Below are 20,869 nucleotides of genomic sequence, written 5' to 3'. Positions count from 1 at the left end.
ACATGCTATTTTCACTAGTTCTGACATGTCTTCACACTTTTTGCCTTTAATGACTTGCCCACAATATAGGGATTGATTATTAATTTCATATTTCATTATAATCGTGTAAAATCTGCAGGCGGCAGCCCTACACACAAACATGGAAAAGCCACCTCCACTGAAAACAAACTGCACGCAATCTTACAAAAGAAAAAAGAAAGGATGTTTATTTGACTACTTAGTCGGCGTATACTATACTGCACACACCATAGAAAGGAGACAAAAATTCAGAGTGCAAATTTAACTGAAAGTGTAAAAAAGAAAAGTAGAGTTAAATGAACATGTAGGGTTTTGACAGTGCGTGGGCATCATTGATGTCTTTATGTCTGGGCAAACAGCTTCTTCCTGCCCTCCATACCAGACAGGGCTTCTACGTTGAGTACGTTCTTACGCCAATCTGTCACCTCCTCCTTCTGTGGTGGTGAGAGAGAGGACACACGCACACGCACATGCTTTTATACCATTCTTTCTAGCTGCATTTTAATGTGAAACAATTCAAGGCCACAGCCAGGGTGAGGCAGAGACAGAATAGAAGAGAGAGAAAGAGAGCAGAGGAGGGAGGGAGGGAGGGAGAGGCAGGAGAGGGAGAGAAAGTGAAGGGACAGTGGCAGAGAGACGGATAAAGAGAGTGAGTGAGTGAGTGAGTGAGTGAGAGAGAGAGAGAGAGAGAGAGAGAGATCAGGGATATATGGTGAGCTACTTAACAAACATGTTGTATGTGTTAGTGTGTGACATGTGCGCATGTGTGTTAGGATGTGTGCCATTGTGTGCGAGCCACATAATACATTATGTGCATAACATTTATTTGTGCATGTCTGTGTGCCGTGTGTGCGTGAGTGAGTGAGTGAGCGAGCGAGCGAGCGTGTGTGTATGTGTGTGGACGTGTGACATTTAGGGTGACTTTGAGTAGTAGTAGGAGTCATGGAAACAGGGACAGCTACACTGCATGTCTCCTTAGCAGAACATTTGAGCATAATGGCAAAACATTTGAATCAATTATATCGTTGCCATGCAGAAACCTTGTATCTCCATTGTTCAACCTTTGTATGTTTTTTTTCTTTTTTTCCGTGGTGCGTTGTGAGCTTGTAGATCTGACATTTTTGCTATCTCTGAAATCTTTTTGAAAGTGGAATTAGGTTTTATAAATATCAAACTAATGAAACAAGAGCTTGTGAGCTGTGACTCAATGATAACGACACTGAAGCCTTTTGAACACAGCGGGTTATTTTCTTCCCCATTTCCCGAAACATAACGCTTTTGGACATACAAGGATTCCTCCGGGCAGTGACGATGGCATGCTAAATGAAAGTTTCTCTCGGAAGGGCGTTCAGCGCCGCCAACATGTTTGATTAGTACATTTGCACACACAAGCACCTCAGTAATAACCTTCTATACGAGAAAGGATCGGCGACCAAAGGAGAATGGCACTACATTACATTTAAACCGCATGTATGCCAATTCCATTACACGTTGACATTCTCAGAATTGGGGGCAAGGTCCCCTTTAATCCTCATATTTTTCAAATGTCATTTCCTTTTTAGGGCGAGTAGGAGGTGTTGGGGGGGCGGTCAGTAGAAAATACTGTGTGCGGCTTTGATTTCAAATGCTAACCGTGGCTGCATCTTATCAAACGTGCTGCCTCGAAAGAAAAAACACGGAAGTGAGTGAGTCATTCCCGGAGAAAAATATATATATATATTTCATGCCGCATGCGGATATACTTCCAATGAGCAGTGGTGGTAACACAAGTACTGTACTATTTAAGTAATTTAAATACAAATTTACACTTAAGTCACACACCACTGTGACCACCCAAAACAGCTTAACCCATTTAGACCTGAGGCAGACGAAAAAAAAACGGCTTTTAAATCCCAACAGTTTTCTGAAAAACCTATTTTCTATGTTAGTGGTGCTCAACCATTTTCACGTCAAGGACCTCCAGAATCACCTGAATTTGGCTGCGGACCCCTATCTGAAAATATGCAGTTCCAGGGACCCCCCCAGAAGCAAATATTTGAGCTAAAAACGTTCACCCTGAAAGAATATATATTCAAAGATTTGCGCCACGAATGTTCAAAAATAGCAGATCTACAAGCTCGTAGCGCGAGCTTGTAGATCTTCTATTTTTCAATAGCTAAAGTAGGCTATAACATAATGTTTAAAACACCAAAAGGGGTTCCAAAATAGCTTAATTGCAAGCTCACAGCTGGTAGCTATTTTCATTGCACTAGCAAAGCACTGCACTATTTCAAATGTCACATCTGCATATTTGCTCTCTGCTGCTATTTGATGTCTGTATTTGAGGAACTGTCTAATCCATACACTTCACATACACTATATTAGATATTAGTTTTTGATGTATCTGCTGAGGGAAGCTTGGATAAAGCTGATGTCCGTTTAAGATATTACTTTCAGATTGCAATCATCATGTCACAATGATTACAATCATTTCTGTATCTATTTTTACAGCACTTTATCCAAAATTAATGCACATTCCTGACCATAATAACCAATAACTCAAATTCAAGGATAATGAAACTACATATTTCCAGGATATGCGTAGGCCTACTTATTTTATTATATGCAGTATATGATTATGCTTAGAATATTGAGATATTGATGAATCATACATATATTAATGATATTAACAGAGTGGGCAGACTTTACTGTTCAAACACCTTTTTCCAACATTTAAAACATACTTAGTGTTTAAGAGAAAGCCCAATTACCGGTATAATGTAGTTCTGTTTTTAAGTGGTGCAACCACTTCATTAAGGAGCTTTGTGTTTGTCTCTCTGGCTGCCTGGCTGGCTGGCTGTGTCCGAGCACGAAAATAGCATTTGGTTGGTTTTCAAAACAAAGTGTCACTGTTGTGCAGCCTAACACACACATACATATTAACTTTATATATGATGATTTCAGGTGTATCAGTACAGTACAGTACAGTACAGTACAGTACAGTACAGTACAGTACAGTACAGTACAGTACAGTACAGTACAGTACAGTACAGTACAGTACAGTATTTTCACAGTATTTTATTGATTAGCCAGCATTTTACTGTAATAACCATTGCCCTATAAACTCACCTTCTCTTCCTCCTTCTTGACGGTCTTCAGGTTGGCTTTGAAGTCAGCCTTGGAAGTGAGCTTCTTGGCCTCCAAACTCAGGTCTACAGCCTTCTGCACACGCTTCAGGTTGGGACGTTTATGGCCTTTCATGGCCAGCACCTTGGCAGTCAACTGCTCGATCTGGGGATCAACAAGGTGGAGAGAATTTGGGTCTTGGATTTTTTTTCCATAGGAAAGGTGGAGGCCCAGATCACCCCCATCTGAAAATATTGTGTTCCAAGGAAGATATTTGTGTTAAAAGTATTTTTTACACTCTGTCACCAGAGGTAGAGCATGGTATTAGTACATTGGAATACAATGTTGTTATGCCTGTGGCCTTTCGCCAGCATGTGGACGGCATTGTTTTTGGGCTGTCCATCCGTCCATAATACTTCTGTCCAAACAGTATAGCCTACATCCGTGCACCCATGCATGTGTATGCACCCAGCTTGTGAATGTGCCATCTCATGAACGCCTTGAGAATTGGAATTTCATGGCATTTGGCACAAGCATCCACTTGGACACAAGGATGCACTGATTAAGAGTAGCTGGTCAAAGGTCAAAGTCACCGTGACCTCACAAAACAGCTCGTAAAAATCCTTTAAAGACATCATTCACTACATAACACTATTAACTACTTAAACCCCAGCATCCTTATTGTAGGGAAGACTGGCGATTTTCAGAGAAGCTATAGGCTATTTAATGTAGAGAGAAAACAGAAAAGACACTAGAACCGGAAACCGGATGGACGGAGGTCCATCTAGGGTAGGGCTACTCAACTTAAGATGGCTCAGGGGCCACTCAGCAAAATTCCAAAAGTCCAAGGGCTGCAAGCTAAAAATGTCAGTATTATTTTGAAACGTTTACAAATGTATACAGACTACACAACTAGTCTAAAAATCAAGGAAACACAGTAAAAAGCCACATTTCCATCTAAGGCCAAACCTCAATGAACACCAAACAATACAATACCATTACCTACAATCTTGTTCAAAACAATGAAAATAACGAATTATATTGTTATTGGTAATGACCACCCTCACTGGCAGGTGAGCCAGTAGGGTAGCGTGCGTTTGTGTGTGCATGCGTGCGTGTGGAGGAATCTTTTGTCTTAACTACTAAACTGAGGAGAAAAAGGGGTAACATAATTGTCGATGCATTGATACAGTATATAAGAAATAAGAAAATACCTATGCTTCTCGGTTAGTTGATTAATCTACATGAGCAAGATTGGTTAGCAGTTATAACTGTCAGTTTTCTAATCTTTTCTAACCCAGCCACCCCTAGGATATACAACCACAATGTTATATTTCTAGTTCTCATTGGCCCTTTGCCATGTCAAATACAAGTGTCAGCGTCAGTGATTGTGTCCTTGGAACACATCACTATGCAAGCCTGAGTAATAATAAAAAAAAAAATAACCTGGTCTTTGCCGTGTTATTTCACATCACTGAGCCTATGCAATAAAGAATACCCGACATGACACGTGGGCTTTTATACGTAGGATTGATGTGATCCTCATGCGTTTCCCAATGAGTTCAGATAATGGAAAGTCATAATTCCGCTTGGGTCGGACTCGGAGAGAGAGACATAAATATATATAATCTTTGAAATGAGAGAGCGGGCACACAGGGGTTACCTGAGGTGAGCCACAAGTGCAGTTAGCGGCAATCAATAACACAGTTAAAATGTGATTTACAATTTGTCGTATGACGGCTTCGCACTCTGAAAATACACGATAGCTCAGAACGTGCCGCGGACACATTCTAAGCTTGTACATCGTTTTCATGTAGACCCCCAAATGAATATGCCCCCATCTGAAAAAAGATTTTGTGACAGTACAAGACTTTGTGTTTATGTATTTCAAGATTTTTGGAAAATAGCATATCTACAAGCTCACAACGTGCCACCCAATAGTCCATGTACAAAATAGAGTTCAAGTGGTTGACTGACCCCCTGGAACCACCGTTGTAGAGCATCCGTTATGCCAGGGGTTCTCAACCCGTGGGTCGCGACCCCTCGGGGGGTCGCCAAATTATTTTAGGGGGTCCCCAAATTATTTTCAAAAAATATATATATATATTTTCACGATTTTTCAAAAATAGCAGACCTACAAGCTCGTAGCGCGCCACTCGCCATGAGCTTGTAGATCTGCTATTTTTCAATAGCTAAATTATAACAATGCTTAAAACACCAAAAGGGGTTCCCGCCCAAAATGGTTTAAGGTTATTGTAGCAGTCAATTTATATTGGGGGTCGGGAGGGGGCGGGGCGGGGGTCCCGAGACATTGCCAAAGCATTTCCGGGGGTCCCCGGCCAAAAACTTTGAGAACCCCTGCGTTATGCGGCAGTCTAAATGGGGCTTTTTGTGTCTCATTTCCATTACAAAGACCCATATACCTCGTTGTCATTCTTGGCCACCTTGAGCTCCATATCGTAGCGCACCTCATCCACCGTGTCGATCTTCTGGTGCAAATCCTTGCAGAGCTCCTGTGCAGAGAGAGAACAGACGCAATCTCCTTTAAGCCTTCCTTCAAGAAATGTTGAAGGCAATAAGGTAGGCGTGTGTGTGTGTGTGTGTGTGTGTGTGTGTGTGTGTGTGTGTGTGTGTGTGTGTGTGTGTGTTCTACATAACACCGTTATGTAAAAGTATTGGCTTTGAACCAGTGAGGCAGGTGGCAGGATGCATATATATATATATATATATATATATATATATATATATATATTTAAAAAAAATGTATGTGTTGTTTACCAGTTATACAGGAAAAAATATATTTTTGAGGGGAAAATGTTTGAAATCTCTACAAAAGAACAAATACACCCATGTCACATTGCAGGAGGTATACAGGGAACAGCTAATGTATATAATTGTGCTAAAGAGAGCTGATGTAGCCTATTGTACAAGTTGTAGATTGGCTATTTGTGGCGTGCATTACCATCGAAGACAAATAATAAGGCTTCAAGTGGCAGAAAGTGGTCTGTTCAGTAACAGGGGTCTCCCCGCCGAAATCCACCTGTAATGCATTTTCTCTCAAACCGAAAAAATGCGTTTTCAGGTTGGAATATCAATTTCATCCAATCAGGGAAGAGAAGTCATAGGCCGCCTACAGGATAAACGAGCGTATAAATGAGCAGACAAAATTGGAAAGAATACCTGCACTTACACAAGCTTTAACAGGTTGAGAACACGTACTGCAGGTGTTTCTTTATGGCTATTGGCATTGTGAAGTTTAGCTAGTGTTATTTTACTGTTAGGGGACCATGCTGACACAGAAATGCAATATTCGGGAGTGGATATCATACTGCTAACATCACAGCACGTAAATAAAAGTGCACCATAAAAGTGCTATTTTCACTAGTAGTTAGTTAGTTAGATAGTTAGTTTCATTTATTGTCCACAATGTGGAAATTTGTCTTTGGTCTCAGCAACAACAGCAACAACACTTACACACAATTATCTTCATGGCAAAAAAAAGCAGGACAACAGTGGCAAATACATTAAAAAATATTTTAGTGATTTTGGTATCATTTATGCCTGCACACATTTATGACGTGAGATCTACTTTCAAAATGACCAGCTCAACAAGATCTACCCACTGAAAAAATAAGTGTACCATTGCTGAAATTAGTTTCAATATAATGTACCTGGGGGGGGGCTGTCAAAATATGTCCTCCCCGTATTTAACTTAAACGCCCAATGCATTCTCAATGGCAATAGCACAAACTTTGGCATGCTACTAGTCCTACATACTTACACCTAGAAACCCCATTCAAACCTATTTAGGTTCATCTCACGGTGGACATGTTTGCCTGAAAAGAAATCTTTGAAATGTTTCATAGTTTTAGAAATATAGTGCTTTCAAATTTGAGAAATGTATAATGGGGCTCAATGGCAGCTCTATGGCACGTCAAACATTTCTTTCACCTAGAAACTCTATTCACACATTTTATAATTCAGCTTACTGTGGAGACACATGCTGGAACTTTTTACTTTGAAATTATTTGTAGTTTCTGAGTTATTTAACTTAAACGCCCAATGCATTCTCAATGGCAATAGCACAAACTTTGGCATGCTACTAGTCCTACATACTTACACCTATAGAAACCCCATTCAAACCTATTTAGGTTCATCTTACGGTGGACATGTTTGCCTGAAATGGAATCTTTGAAATGTTTCATAGTTTTAGAAATATAGTGCTTTCAAATTTGATAATTTTATAATGGGGCTCAATGGCACGTAAAAAATCACTTTCACCTAGAAACTCCATTCACACATTTTATAATTCAGCTTTCTGTGAAGACAAATGCTGGAACTTTTTACTTTGAAATGATTTGTAGTTTCTGAGTTATTTAACTTAAACGCCCAATGCATTCTCAATGGCAATAGCACAAACTTTGGCATGCTACTAGTCCTACAATGTAGGATTTTCCCTGGACCTTCTAGCCGCTAGAAGGTCCAGGGAAAGGCCTACATACTCTCCAAGAGTTGGGAAAGAACATATCAAGAGAGTGGAGTGGTAGGCCCTTGGATTGACCAGTGGATGCAATGTACCCCACTTTGAAGTGTCACGTTTTAGGCCTAGATTTAGGGTAGGATTGAACCAGTCGCACTGTAGCCATACAAAGGCCTAGGGTTCCCATATTGTAAAATGTTGTTCCTCCATCTTGGGAGAGTATGTAGACCTTTCACTGGACCTCCTAGCCACTAAGATGACCACAGGCCCACCACCTAAAGACCACATGTTAGGGTGCCCAAATCTGAAGTTAGGTGGTCAAATTACCTGAAACTGAAGCAATTCAGTAAAGGTCAACGCTTCCTCATGGGGTCATTTTAGGACCTAGGACCTCCAGTAAAGGGTAAAATACTCTTCTCGGTTGTGGGAACAACATATCCAATGATGAGGACCCCAGGCCCAAAGATGTCACCCTGGCAACTGTTTCAACTTTGGGTCAGCCTACATGTAAAAGTGCCCAAAGTTGAAAGAAGGTTGTCAAATGAACTGGAACTGAAACAATGGTGTAATTATGCCCAAATCTGAAGTTAGGTGGTCAAATGAACTGAAACTGAAGCAATTCAGTAAAGGTCAACGCTTCCTCATGGGGTCATTTTAGGGCCTACGTAGGACCTCCAGTAAAGGGTAAAATACTCTTCGTGGTTGTGGGAACAACATATCCAACGATGAGGACCCCATGCCCAAAGATGTCCCCCTTGCAACTGTTTCAACTTTGGGTCAGCCTACATGTAAAAGTGCCCAAAGTTGAAGGGCAGAGCTTCAACTTCAGCTACCCAGTACCCAAGGTTGAAGCCCGTCAACTTTGGGCAGATCTACAAGCTTGTAGTGCGGCACCGAGTGCCACGCTACGAGCTTGTAGATCTGCTATTTTTCAGTGGGGTACATTTAATCACTGGTCCTGGGTCAATCCAAGGGCCTACCACTCCACTCTCTTGATATGTTGTTCCCCAACTCTTGGAGAGTATTTAGGCCTTTTACTGGAGGTCCCAGCCCCTAAAATGACCCCAGGAGGAAGTGTTGACCTTTACTGAATTGCTTCAGTTTGAGTTCATTTGAGCACCTAAATTCAGATTTGGGCACCGTAGCATGTGGTTTTTAAGTGGTGGGCCTCGGGTCATCCTAGGGGCTAGAACAGTGGACATGTTTGCCTGAAATGGAATCTTTTAAATGTTTCATAGTTTTAGAAATATAGTGCTTTCAAATTTGATAAATTTATAATGGGGCTCAATGGCACGTAAAAAATCACTTTCACCTAGAAACTCCATTCACATATTTTATAATTCAGCTTACTGTGAAGACAAATGCTGGAACTTTTTACTTTGAAATGATTTGTAGTTTGTAGTTGATTTGTAGTTTCTGTAGTTTATTTAACTTAAACGCCCAATGCATTCTCAATGGCAATAGCACAAACTTTGGCATGTTACTAGTCCTACAATGTAGGACTTTCCCTGGACCTTTTGGCCGCATAGAAGAAAGGCCTACATACTCTGCAAGAGTTGGGAAAGAACATATCAAGAGAGTGGAGTGGTAGGTGATTTTTAATTTTTCCACCAAAAATGAGAAGAAACAAATGTATACTCTATTTCACCAGCAGAACAATATTGGAGCACATTCCTTAATTCTGTTTAGGCCGATACAATTTATTTTTTATAGGCTGTTTTGAGATACCATTGAGATGCAGTGGATGCAATGTACCCCACTTTGAGGTGTCACGTCTTAGGCCTAGATTTAGGGTAGGATTGAACCAGTCGCACTGTAGCCATACAAAGGCCTAGGGTTCCCAGATTGTAAAATGTTGTTCCTCCATCTTGGGAGAGTATGGCATTAGGAATGAAGGCATTTTTAAAGATAGCTTTTTGGTATATTGTACCGTCTACCAGAGAGAAGTAGTTCGAACTCCCTGCAGAGTGGGTCATTTGTACTTCCTTGTAGATATACAACGTAATTGTTTCTCTCGCTTCCCAATTATTTTTTAGGCTAGGTTCACTATTCCCTGCTGCTTTGCTTCTTCCTTTTACATTAAGATTGCCATACCACATTGCCATATTAAAAGTCAAGATTCCCTCTATCAGGTTCTTATAGATTCTGTCCATGATATGCTTGCATAGGAGTTGAGCTTGCGTAGTAGGTGGAGGTGTTGGCTACAAGTTTTAAAAATCTGGTCAGTATTTTCACTGAAATTGAGTTTGCTGTCAATACACTGTATGTGCCTTAAAATTGTCTACTACCTCCACTATTTGTCCACTAATTGTAACTGCACAGGTTCCTTTTCATGAATGACAAGTTATTTTGTTTTTGTCACATTGATCCCTAAGGTACGGAGCTTTTATCGTACCAGTTCTGCAGAGATGACACATATGCTCTGTATGCTTCCTCCCCCGCTGTGTCCCCCTTCTTCAGTAAGGCAACCAGGGCCATATCATCCGCATACTTAAACAAACAAAACATATCTTGGTCTAACTGGAATTAATTTGTGTATTAAGGAGAAAAGTAAGGGGGATAAGTTAGTCCCCTGCGGAGCACCAGTGTTAAGCACAGTGATGTCGGACCGAGTATCATTCACACGGACCTCTTGAGGACGATGGATAATACCTCCATTTACCCCTATGTCAATGAGTCTCTGCAGAAGGGTGTGTGTGTGTGTGTGTGTCTGCACTCTGCATGCTGTTGAAAGCAGAGGTACAATCAATATAAAGGACCCTGGCAAAGTGGGAGGGGAATGGAGATGCTTTGACAGGGTGTTAAACAGGCTGATCAGTTCCTCTCTGGCTTTTATAAGCAAATTGGAGATGATGTAAGCTGTTAGAAACCATCGCTGTAATTAGTCTGCTTATAACTCTTTCAAAACATTTTAGTATTTATATTTAAGTATAAGCATTTTTAAGTATAAGAGCAATGCAGTGCCTGAAGTCTTTTAATTCAGTGGCTCCGGGCTTCTTGGGGACATTTTCCATAAATTGGGCATTGTTAGAGAGTCAAGAAAATACTGTAATAGCTTCAACACAAGTTTAAGTTCATGAACATTTTCTTTCAACACTCTACCTCTAAGGCCATCTGGCCCAGGGGCCGAGTTGGGCTTAATACAGGACAGGCTAGCTACAATTTCATGTTCACTGAGTGAAATAGGGACATACTCCGGAATGGACCTACACACACTATCACACTGAAGTCATTCTTATTAAATGGCTGAAAAAGAGATCAATAGCAAAATATGGAAAGGGGTGTGACATCACAGGGGGGTACGCTTTTGCTTAGTTTCCCTGCCCATCATCACATTTAGACCTTCCCATGCTTTAAACTCCATACTTCAGCGATTAAACAACTGAGAAGGCACACAGCCAGGCAAAGTATCATACCGACGTTGAACTTTGCCACAAAGAGAATGTGGGTGCGATCACTTAAAACAACATAAAATAACAGCAGACGAGACAGACAGATGAGACACTGGGTCAGCAGCAGCCCCCCTTGACCTTTAAACTGTACCTGTAGACATTTTAAAATGTTTTAAAAATAACATTTAAAAATGAACTGTACTTTCCACCCGGACAGTGACGATATGCAACATAATTTTACGCAATAGGTAGTGGTGATCCCTGCTTCGTCTCGCTCTCAGCTAATAAGTGGTCCTATAGGCCTGATAAACATTGAAGACCCTGACCTGCACTATAGGGAGTTCTGCTGAACGATTTCAACCATGTGCAACCTCGAGCAGGCCTATACCTGGAGCTCATTGACAGACAGTCCGGAGACTTTGGGGTGTGGCGCTGCTTCATTTATAGCTGCTTCCCTCTCGATAGCCTTTGCTTTTTGCTCCTCGGCCAACAAGACTTCAGCTCTCTTCAGAAGCTTCCCCTGTCAATTAAGAAAGTGATCATTTATTCAAGTCATACGCAACATTAATTTTAGTCATCTCTTTTGGCGTCACCTCTATAACAACACAAACATGATGGGGGTCCCTGGCACACATTTTCTTTTGAAATAGGGGTCTATGGCTAAATGCATGTACCGGTACACATTTGAATGTCCGTGACGGAGTGCGTTTACCTTCAGCAGTAGTCTGCGGGATGCTGTGTACAATTTCTCTTTTAGTTTTTCTTTCCTTTGCTTTCTCTGAAACAAAAAGGAGAAAGCTCTTGGTTTTTGTTTTATGAATTCAGCTGTCGAGAGCTACACACACTCTTTGATAAAAGGTTTGTCTTCAGCTCAACTTTCTGATAGTAGGGTAATCATTGTGATCAGTAACAGGAGTCTCCTTGTCTCTTAGCTCTTTCATAAACAGGGGGAATACTACTAGGCTACTACTACTGCTACTGCTACTACTACTACTACTACTACTACTACTACTACTACTACTACTACTACTACTACTACTACTACTACTGATACTACTACTACTAATACTACTAATACTAATACTAATACTACTAATAATAAAAACATGTTCAGATGGTTTGCCAATTGCATCACCACTTATTTATTTAAAAAATAATTACTGCAAGTTTACTAAGTGTGAGTTGAACTCAAAATGCCATTAACCACCATGCAATTATTCTGAAATGACAAGCTAGAGTTTTGCTAGAGCAGTGGTTCTCAAAGTGGGGTTCTGTTACCCCTGGGGGGGAAATTATCGTACTGTAGTTAATCATTCAACATCAGCATCGCACCTTTGACCTTAGAGTTGATATAAAACTCTAAGGTCACAGCACAAATGGTCCCCTGGCACTAAATATGTTCAGATGGGGGTCCGTGGCCAAACTAAACACATTTCAATGTGGGGTTCCTTAACACTAAACGGTTTGAGAACCAGTGTTGTGTTGGCAGCAAATTTAGATTTTAGTTTAGTCAGTCTTTGGAATAAAACTTCATTTAGTTTTAGTCATATTTTAGTCATCTGAAATGTTTTAGTGTTAGTCTAGTTTTAGTCGACAAAATCTACAGTTGATGGTATCGTAATGGCTGATTTTACACTTGCTGGAAATAGCCGATCCAGCTATTTTCAGCATGCAACCAAGTGTAAAATGACTTATACTGGATCTCTTGTCCACTAGTCCCTTCCTACCATTTTAGTCTATTTTCTTTTTAGTTTTTGTCAGTGGAAAAAAGGTATAATTTTCTGTCATAGTATATAGTCGACAAAATCAACACTGTTGAGAACTACTATGCCAGACAGCCATCAATCACATATAGGCCTAAATATAGTTACAACACTGAAGCCAGTATACTGTAGGGAGTTTAATCAGTATGTTTTGGCACCCAAACAGTCATAAGATTGAACATGCAGCAGGTGCAATGTTTAGGGACGGCATGCCAAAGAGCCAGAAATTCTTCTTACGGGTCTGCATTTAAAGATGGCCGACGACACCGAAATGAATGGGGAGGGTGGGGGAAGAGGGAGAGGGAGGGAAAGAGAGAGAGAGAGAGAGAGAGAGAGAGAGAGAGAGAGAGAGAGAGAACATGTCACTTTGTGCCCTCAATTCCAAACTGACAAGGACATAGTTAAGTTGATAGACGGCTTTGAGATGCACAGGCATGTAGACGTGACACTCACCCCTCAGACATGGCTGCCCTTGTTCAGATGTTCCTGGTGGGGGAGGAGAGACAACATAACCGTGGTTAAGAGCGGGGGTTTTGATCGAGAAATTGGCTGCCCTACATCAGTGGTGGGAGAAGTAGGCCTACTTAAATTACACAATATGGATGTAAAACGCCAATATTCAAAACGTAAATTGAGGTGCTGGAATCAAAATGTACAGTATACCAAAGTAAACAATATATAATATATAAACTGAAATATGAATCACAAATGTCACAGATTTTATTCGAATTTTCTGAGATATTGAAATAATAGCAGATCTACAAGCTCACAATGTGTGGCATTGTCACGCGATGTGAGCTTGTAGATATGCTATTTTCGAATAGCCTACATAACAAATACGGTATAATTGGTTAACGTATATTTTGTAATAATAATAAAGAAAGTACATTAGTGGTATGTGTGCTGACTGCTGATAAGGCACACATACCACTAATGGGAGTTCCAGACCCACAGGAACGCGCCCAGGGGACCGGGCTGGTTCCGGCGTGCCGCCCCGCGTCCGAAACGGTTGAGAAATGATAGAGTTACCGTGTGGGGGTCCCTCTACTGTACTGTACTGTACTGTACTGGCACACCCAAAATCATTATATACAGTATACAGTTAATATGTGCGTGTGTGTTTGTGTGTGCGTTAGGTTGCGCACAGGTGGTGAAAAACAACCATGCTGTTTTCGTACTCAGACCCACCGAGCCACCCAGCCACCCAGCCAGCCACCCACACACACACAAAATGACAATATTTGCCTCTGAGATGTATAGGGGAGTAGAAGTATAAAGTATATAAAATGGAAATAGCTCAAGTGAAGTAAAAGTACCACAAAGGTGTACTTATGTGCAGCACTCGAGCAGCAGATGTACTTGTACTTTCCACCACTGAAATTGGCCGCCCTACATTCACAGCTGTGGTACCTTAGCTTAATACACAGTACACACACTCAAATCCTCAGTCCGTAATTCAGCTCGGAGAGTCTCCAACTGAGAGCCACAAGGGTCCATTTGGTTCCCATTTGGAGACTCTCCGAGCTAAATTGACGCTGAGGATCGGGACACCATATGGCACGCATGCAGTGCAAGATCATGAGATTTGATTAGGTTCCATTACATCGTTCTTAAGGGCTCTTAATGGAAGACCATGTTGCGGTGCGTGATTTATTTTTTTCATCGTTTTTTATTAACTTATCCATTACTGTACTCTAATGAATATGATTATATGTGTTATGTGTAATGATATTATGGTAATGTAATAATGTAAGCATGATGTGCTGCGTTAATAATACACGCCGTGGTGATAATATGGGTTATGAAGATTTTGTAACCCATTTTTCACCCCTGTGTGAATTATCTAATGTGATCCTGGGCTCTACACACCCTCCGCCAACCTAGTCCCCATATATGGGGGACATGGGGATCTGCTATTTTTCAATTGCCAAAGTATAACATAATGCTTAAAACACCAAAAGGGTTTTATTTTATTTGTTAATTCTGAAAATCGCAGATATTCAGTACAGATGATGTCTTGTGAGCTTGTATATCGGCAATTTTCTCTATTGTTAGGTGACAAAGTATAAAATAGTGTAGTTATTTGTTGTTGATTTGTTGACCGAAAAATTAAATAAGGTTTCATAAAAGGTGCTTCTCGAGTAATCGATTAATCAAAAGTAATAGATAGAATAAGTGGCAAAAATAAATAAAATAAAAATCTATAGTTGCATGCAATTTTGGCACCATCGATTTTGGCCCCTTCGACTGCTATGGAGGGCTGTGTTTTGACAATGCGTGAACGTGGATCACAATGACGCAGCGGAGACGATCAGAAGGTAAATAATTAAGAGGTCATTATTTCTCCCTCATGGAGCCACCTCGCTGTCTTTCACACATGCACGCTGGCCTCACCGTGGCCGTGCGGTATCCTATAATATCGACAAGGAAACGTTATTACCACTGGGAGTTGTACGGACAAGGCCTCGGTCTGACCTCGTATCTCTCATTGCACGCACAAATGAGGCTACTTGAGAGAGGGACGAAGGTTCACTCGGCGGGGTTAATTGGGTCCTTGGAGGAAATCGAATGACAGTGAAGAGAGAGTGTGTGAGGTGAAGAAGACGAAAAAGAATAATGCATTTAGTTTCCCCAAAATGAACCTGCAAATGTCCCCTCCCCTCGTAATTCCACTTAGCTCCTGTGACGAAGATGTGACTGATACATTACTTGCACCCTGATAATAAAATAAGGGCTTAAACTGTCTGAGTTGCTCCAGTGCTTCCCTTCCTCCTTCAACATGTCCTGCCTCTGAGATGCACCAGACTGGCCTGCCATATAGGCGCGGTTGGAACTCCCTTCTGCTCCTTTGAGGTCCTTCAGATGGACTGGAAGGGGGTCGAACGCAGCTTGTATAGGAGATGCGACACAAAACGTAATAATCGTGATCTCGTCTGGCCACGCGTCTCCGCCATCTTGTCTGAGTAAAGAGGCTATGTCCACCTTAATGGACCTTAAAATCACCAGGGTGAAATTACACCAGAGAGTGACCTTCTGTGTTACACCATGCTCCGGTGTATCTGGCACATGCCACTAAAGCGCGCCGTCCGGGGCTGAGGGAACTACAGTGAGTGTTCTTATGCACACACGCCTCCACCCACCTCAACTGTATATGTCATCTCTATGACACATGGCCACCTGTGTGAGCAACGAGCATTATTTGCTTCCCATCTCAAACAAGTACATTTTGTCTTACTATGTTTGTGGCGACATGAAAAGCAATTGTCCACAGAGTCTCTCTATACTAACCATAATCTTACCACACCTAGCCCTGACGTTAAGCACTTGAGCCCCAGCATCCCAATTCTGGTGGGGAACATTTGCCAAAAATAGAACATCTACAAGCTTGATTACGAGCTTCTAGACTGGATAAGAGATTTGGTAGACAGGAAAAAGCTGTCCACGTAGAGTTGTAACTCAGCTCTGTTTCCCCTTGTAGGGGGTCCCCGAGGTCGCCCAGGTCAATCATTTCTATATGCCAAATAAAAGTTTCGCGCTCGCACGCCCACACCCCCCCCCCCCCCACACACACACACACATTATAGGAGCATCTCAGGTTGCAAATGAGTACGAATTATATGGTTGGGAGGGAGGGGAACGGAGGAAATGCTTCGTTTTACGATCAAGCTATGTGACACCTATAAAAGGCGATTTTATTGGGCAAGTTTCTCGTTGTAAATACAAGAGGAAGATATGAGCTGTGACCTCCACAAGACTCAGGAGAGGACGCCTGCAGAAACTTCAAACAAACACAAGCAGAGAATGACACAGGTTTCAGCAACCATCACTCACCAGTGTTAATACTGACTATTAACACCGCTATTAATCTAATTATACTCTGCATCTGAACACCCCCCCCCCCCCCCCCCCCCTCCCCATACGCAACGAAACCCTCCTCCGCAAGCAATCATGGCCTAGTAAGCACGCCATCGTGGTCCGAGAACTTACCTTTTTATTGAGAGGCAATTCAGTTTGGAGGTCGAGCGTTTTGGTTGTGATATCAGCTATACAGTAAAGTGTGATTGATTCATGGGGTGGTACTGTACGTACGGACCCCCCCGCCACATGAGTGGCTGGCTAAATAGGGCCCACTGCGACGCCCTCTCTCGTGCCCACATTGGTCGCATTGTGTGCACAGGGCTCACACCTGTGAGCCCTGCTTGGCGCGCTGCAGGCCTAAAAAAGAAAAGACCTTATTCTCTCCTCTATACCTCTGGCAGTGGTGGATTCTAACTAAGTATATTTACTCAAGTACTGCACTTGTGTACAATTTTGTTGTACTTTTACTTTAGTTTTTCCCCTTTCTCTCTTTTTTTTATAAACTTTATACCTCTACTCTATACAACTCAATTGTTTTTTCCACTACAATCATTTGATAGCTTTAGCATGAGTAAAATCTGAGTACTTATTTCCACCACAGACCTGTGTCACAGTAACCCGATTTAGATGGAGAGTCGCTGCACATGACAATGCGTAATGGGCCAATGATTGCACATTGTTTCATTGCGAGGGTTGGCGAGGTTGCCCACACGGATAGAGTTACCCGGGGGGGTTATTTGGGGGCGGCTGCAGGACATAAAACACTAGCACACGCGCGATGAAGGTCACGGTCTAATGCTGCGTTCTGATGGCCGTGCGCGCCCGTCTCTTCATAAAACGCAGACAGCATCTCCAAATCAACCGCAATGTCCTTTCTTTTAAAAAATAATGAGCCGTCGCGGCCATAACACTTATCAAGCTGTTCCTATTTGGATATCCCAGACGTGAATAGAGTGTGCCAGCCTCCCACATACAGTACAGTACAGTACGCCATGAAAACTGTGGCCCTGCTGGGAGCCGTATAGAGGCTCTGTCCCATACAGTTGGGTGCCACCGATATTGTCCCTTATCATTTGACCCATTTAGGCCTGACCTCAAAACATTTAAAAATCCTTCTAAATCCTCCAGTTTTCTGAAATAAATATTTTCACGATTTTTCAAAAATAGCAGACCTACAAGCTTGTAGCGCGCCACTCGGTGGCGCGCTATGAGCTTGTAGATCTGCTATTTTTCAATAGCTAAATTATAACATAATGTTTAAAACACCAAAAGGGGTTCCCGCCCAAAATGGGTTAACTGTCCTTTTGCGCAGATCACGCAAACCTCAACAAAAAGAAAAGGACAATATCGATGGCCTCCAACTGTACAGTACAGTAGCCCATGAAAACTGTGGCCCTGCTGGGAGCCGTATAGAGGCTCTGTCCCATAACTCTGGTTGGGGTCAGTGGGTGGAAGTACATTTATGTAGATTTATGTAAAAGTATTGAAGCAATACCAACAGTTTAGAAATATTTAAAAAAAAATTACGACAGCATCAAGGCCCGCCAAAAAAATAATTTTAGTCGACTAAATCAACTGACGACCAAAACTAGACTAACACTAGAACATTCCAGGTGACTAAAATGTGACTAAAACTAAATGAAATCTATTCAAGAGACTATAGACTAAAACTCAAATCTAAATTTGCTGTCAAAATCAACACTGCATGGCACAGTTGGGAGGTAAATACATATACTGTAAATACTGTATTTGTGAAGCGGTCTACTTTGTGGAGTCTCGTGCCAGCCTTTCCACATCACGTAGTTTAATTGCATCTGGTGGCGCACGCTGTAATGAAGGCTCATAATAATCGCTTAACAGCGTGCTTTATACGAGCTGCTGACAGGCGCCGCGAATTCCGGACAAGTCAAATTGGGATTGGGGATTATAATGTGGACCATGGTGGCGACCATCACAGGTGGGAGGTAAGCAGCCAAGAACAGCTGTCGGGGAGGCTGTGTGTGTGTGTGTGTGTGTGTGTGTGTGTGTGTGTGTGTGTGTGTGTGTGTGTGTGTGTGTGTGTGTGTGTAGCCTATGTGTTTGTGAGGACAAACGACGGAAAGATGGAGAGCATCCAGGGTATGGCCAGTGGTCGAAAGTAACTATACTGTAAGTATGTACATTTACTGTACTTACGTAAGTACAATTTTGACTGAGGTTACTTCACTGGAGTATTTACAATTGTTTATGCCTTTACTTTTACTCCACATCGCCATCTCAGGGGGAAATATTGTACTTTATACTACAATATTATTGGAAAACATTATACTAGTTACTTGGATTTGGAATGGATTAGGATTACAGAACCACTTCAGCCCTATATACATTTCGGTTTAGTGTCTATAGATCTGCTATTTTCAAAAGATTGTTATACATTTGAACTTCTGCATAATGAGTCCTTTCTACTTTGGGGTACACTTTAAGTAAAATTAGATTTTGATGGCAATAATGCTTTTAAACTTTTACTCAAGTAGGCCTACATCTTTAACACAGGACTCGTTCACTTTTACATTGCATGATACTTTTACTTAAAGAGCACTGAGTACTTTTTTCACCACAGGGTATATGGCTGTTGCTGTCCATCTTCATGCCGCAGTCAGGCCGAGCTCTCTGTCTGCATGGGGGTGAGACAGTACACACAGGGGGTGAGACAGTACACACAGGGGGTGAGACAGTACACACAGGCGTCACAGAGAATATTTGGACACACTGTCCCCTCCCTCCCCCAGAGTCCCCTGCCTTGGGACGGGCCGCGGGCTCGTAAATTCTGTAGATGAACCCAGGAACACGCACGCACGCACGCACGCACGCACGCACGGTTGAGATCTACATTCGTTCAGGCTATCCACCTTTTTTCCCCGCCAAGGTACTGGGGCTCCTTGTGTGTGCGCGCTTTGCTTCCTTCAGGCAGTGTTGCCATGTCTGCTTATTATAAGCAACCTTTGACTTGTTTTTTCTGTAAAGTCACTTGCAAATAAATTATTGGTAATTGCTGGTTGATGTTTTTTGGGGCTTGATTCTAAAGTGTACAGTAGTTGCTTATTTGGGCTTGCTTATAATGTTGTTTAAACCAGTGGTTCCCACATTTCTTCACATCAAGGAACCCCAGATTAATATGTAATCGTCCACAGACATCGATCTGAAAAAATGTTGTGCATTTTTTATTAAAATATTTCGATTATTTCGATATTTCGATTTCTCAATGTGTTTTTAAATAACAGATGTACATGCACATCTACCTCTCTGACACACGGCGGATTTACCCGCGGCACAAATCCACACAATGCCCTGTTCCGTGAACAGGAATATCCATCTCACCGCTGTGCATTCAGCGATGCACGGCAACCCAATACCGCGGCTTATTCTCTCTGAGCTGACTGAAACCCCGCAGCCACGAGAGACGCCACCTAATGCATGTACAGCACACACACTTTCTCACGCACACACGCACGCACACGCGTGTACGCACGCACCTTGATGAAGAGGCCGTTAATCTGTCCTCATCACAAAAGACAGGCAGATATTTTAACTGCTAGGCCTTGATTCATGCCAACTATAAAGCTAATCCCATTTTTAGGAAAACGAGGAGATGTGACATGCCGCCAGCTGCATGTATGCACAGGAGGGCCTGGATCACCGCACATTAATTCGTGCCGGCGGACCGGAACAGGATCCCAATCCCACGTCACAGGTGCAAACGCTCTGCGATAATCTGCACGCGGCTTTTGTCGATGGATAGAATGACACGACAGCACACGCCGGCTACTTAAGCCTGATTTATACTCTCCCTGATTCACATGCCCACCTGACAATAGCTGATCTACAAGCTCACAACGTGTCGTAAAACAACACGTTGTGAGCTTGTAGATTGGCGACGTCCAGCGGGAAAGCTTCTCCAGAAAACTTGTTGGGAGGAGAAAGCTCCTGCACCGGACATGAAAGAGAAGGGAATTAGCGCCAGGCAAAATCCCACTTTTAATAGGATTTCGTTGCACCGGGAAAATATAAAACGGGGGATTTAAGGGGAAAATAATGAATTGCGGAGAGATGAGGCTAAAGCTTGAATTTACCTTGGCTTTAGGACAGGATTGGGACAGGATCAACTGAATGCAGGAAGGCGCGTATAACGCACTGTCATTTCCGCCTTCATTGAAGCTTAAACTGTCATCAGATGGATCCGAACCGAACGGAATTGCCCGGCGCTTCGTGGCGTG

General features: G+C 42.2%; 1 protein-coding gene across 3 annotated transcripts in view; it reads right to left on the bottom strand.

Annotated features, from left to right (window-relative positions):
- Nucleotides 1-289: 289 nt before the first annotated feature.
- tnni4a (troponin I4a) overlaps nt 290-20,869 on the bottom strand; it is a 99,314-nt gene continuing 78,734 nt past the window's right edge. Inside the window, exons 3-9 of one of the 3 annotated variants that reach the window (XM_079494433.1) lie at nt 19,202-19,269; nt 13,212-13,244; nt 11,708-11,773; nt 11,384-11,515; nt 5,547-5,636; nt 3,127-3,288; nt 290-452 (exon numbers count right to left, since the gene is read on the bottom strand). In XM_079494433.1, the coding sequence (XP_079350559.1) occupies nt 360-452; nt 3,127-3,288; nt 5,547-5,579 (288 nt within the window). In that variant the 5' untranslated portion in view covers nt 5,580-5,636; nt 11,384-11,515; nt 11,708-11,773; nt 13,212-13,244; nt 19,202-19,269 and the 3' untranslated portion in view covers nt 290-359. Of the gene's footprint in view, nt 453-3,126; nt 3,289-5,546; nt 5,637-11,383; nt 11,516-11,707; nt 11,774-13,207; nt 13,245-16,745; nt 16,837-19,201; nt 19,270-20,869 lie in introns of those variants that run through there. The other 2 variants (XM_079494432.1, XM_079494434.1) reach the window with 2 other exon arrangements.

The sequence above is a fragment of the Electrona antarctica genome (genome assembly GCF_951216825.1).
Source record: "Electrona antarctica genome assembly, chromosome: 23".
Taxonomy (NCBI): domain Eukaryota; kingdom Metazoa; phylum Chordata; class Actinopteri; order Myctophiformes; family Myctophidae; genus Electrona; species Electrona antarctica.
Note: the sequence above shows the minus strand (reverse complement) of the source record. Positions and strands in the feature narration are given on the sequence as shown.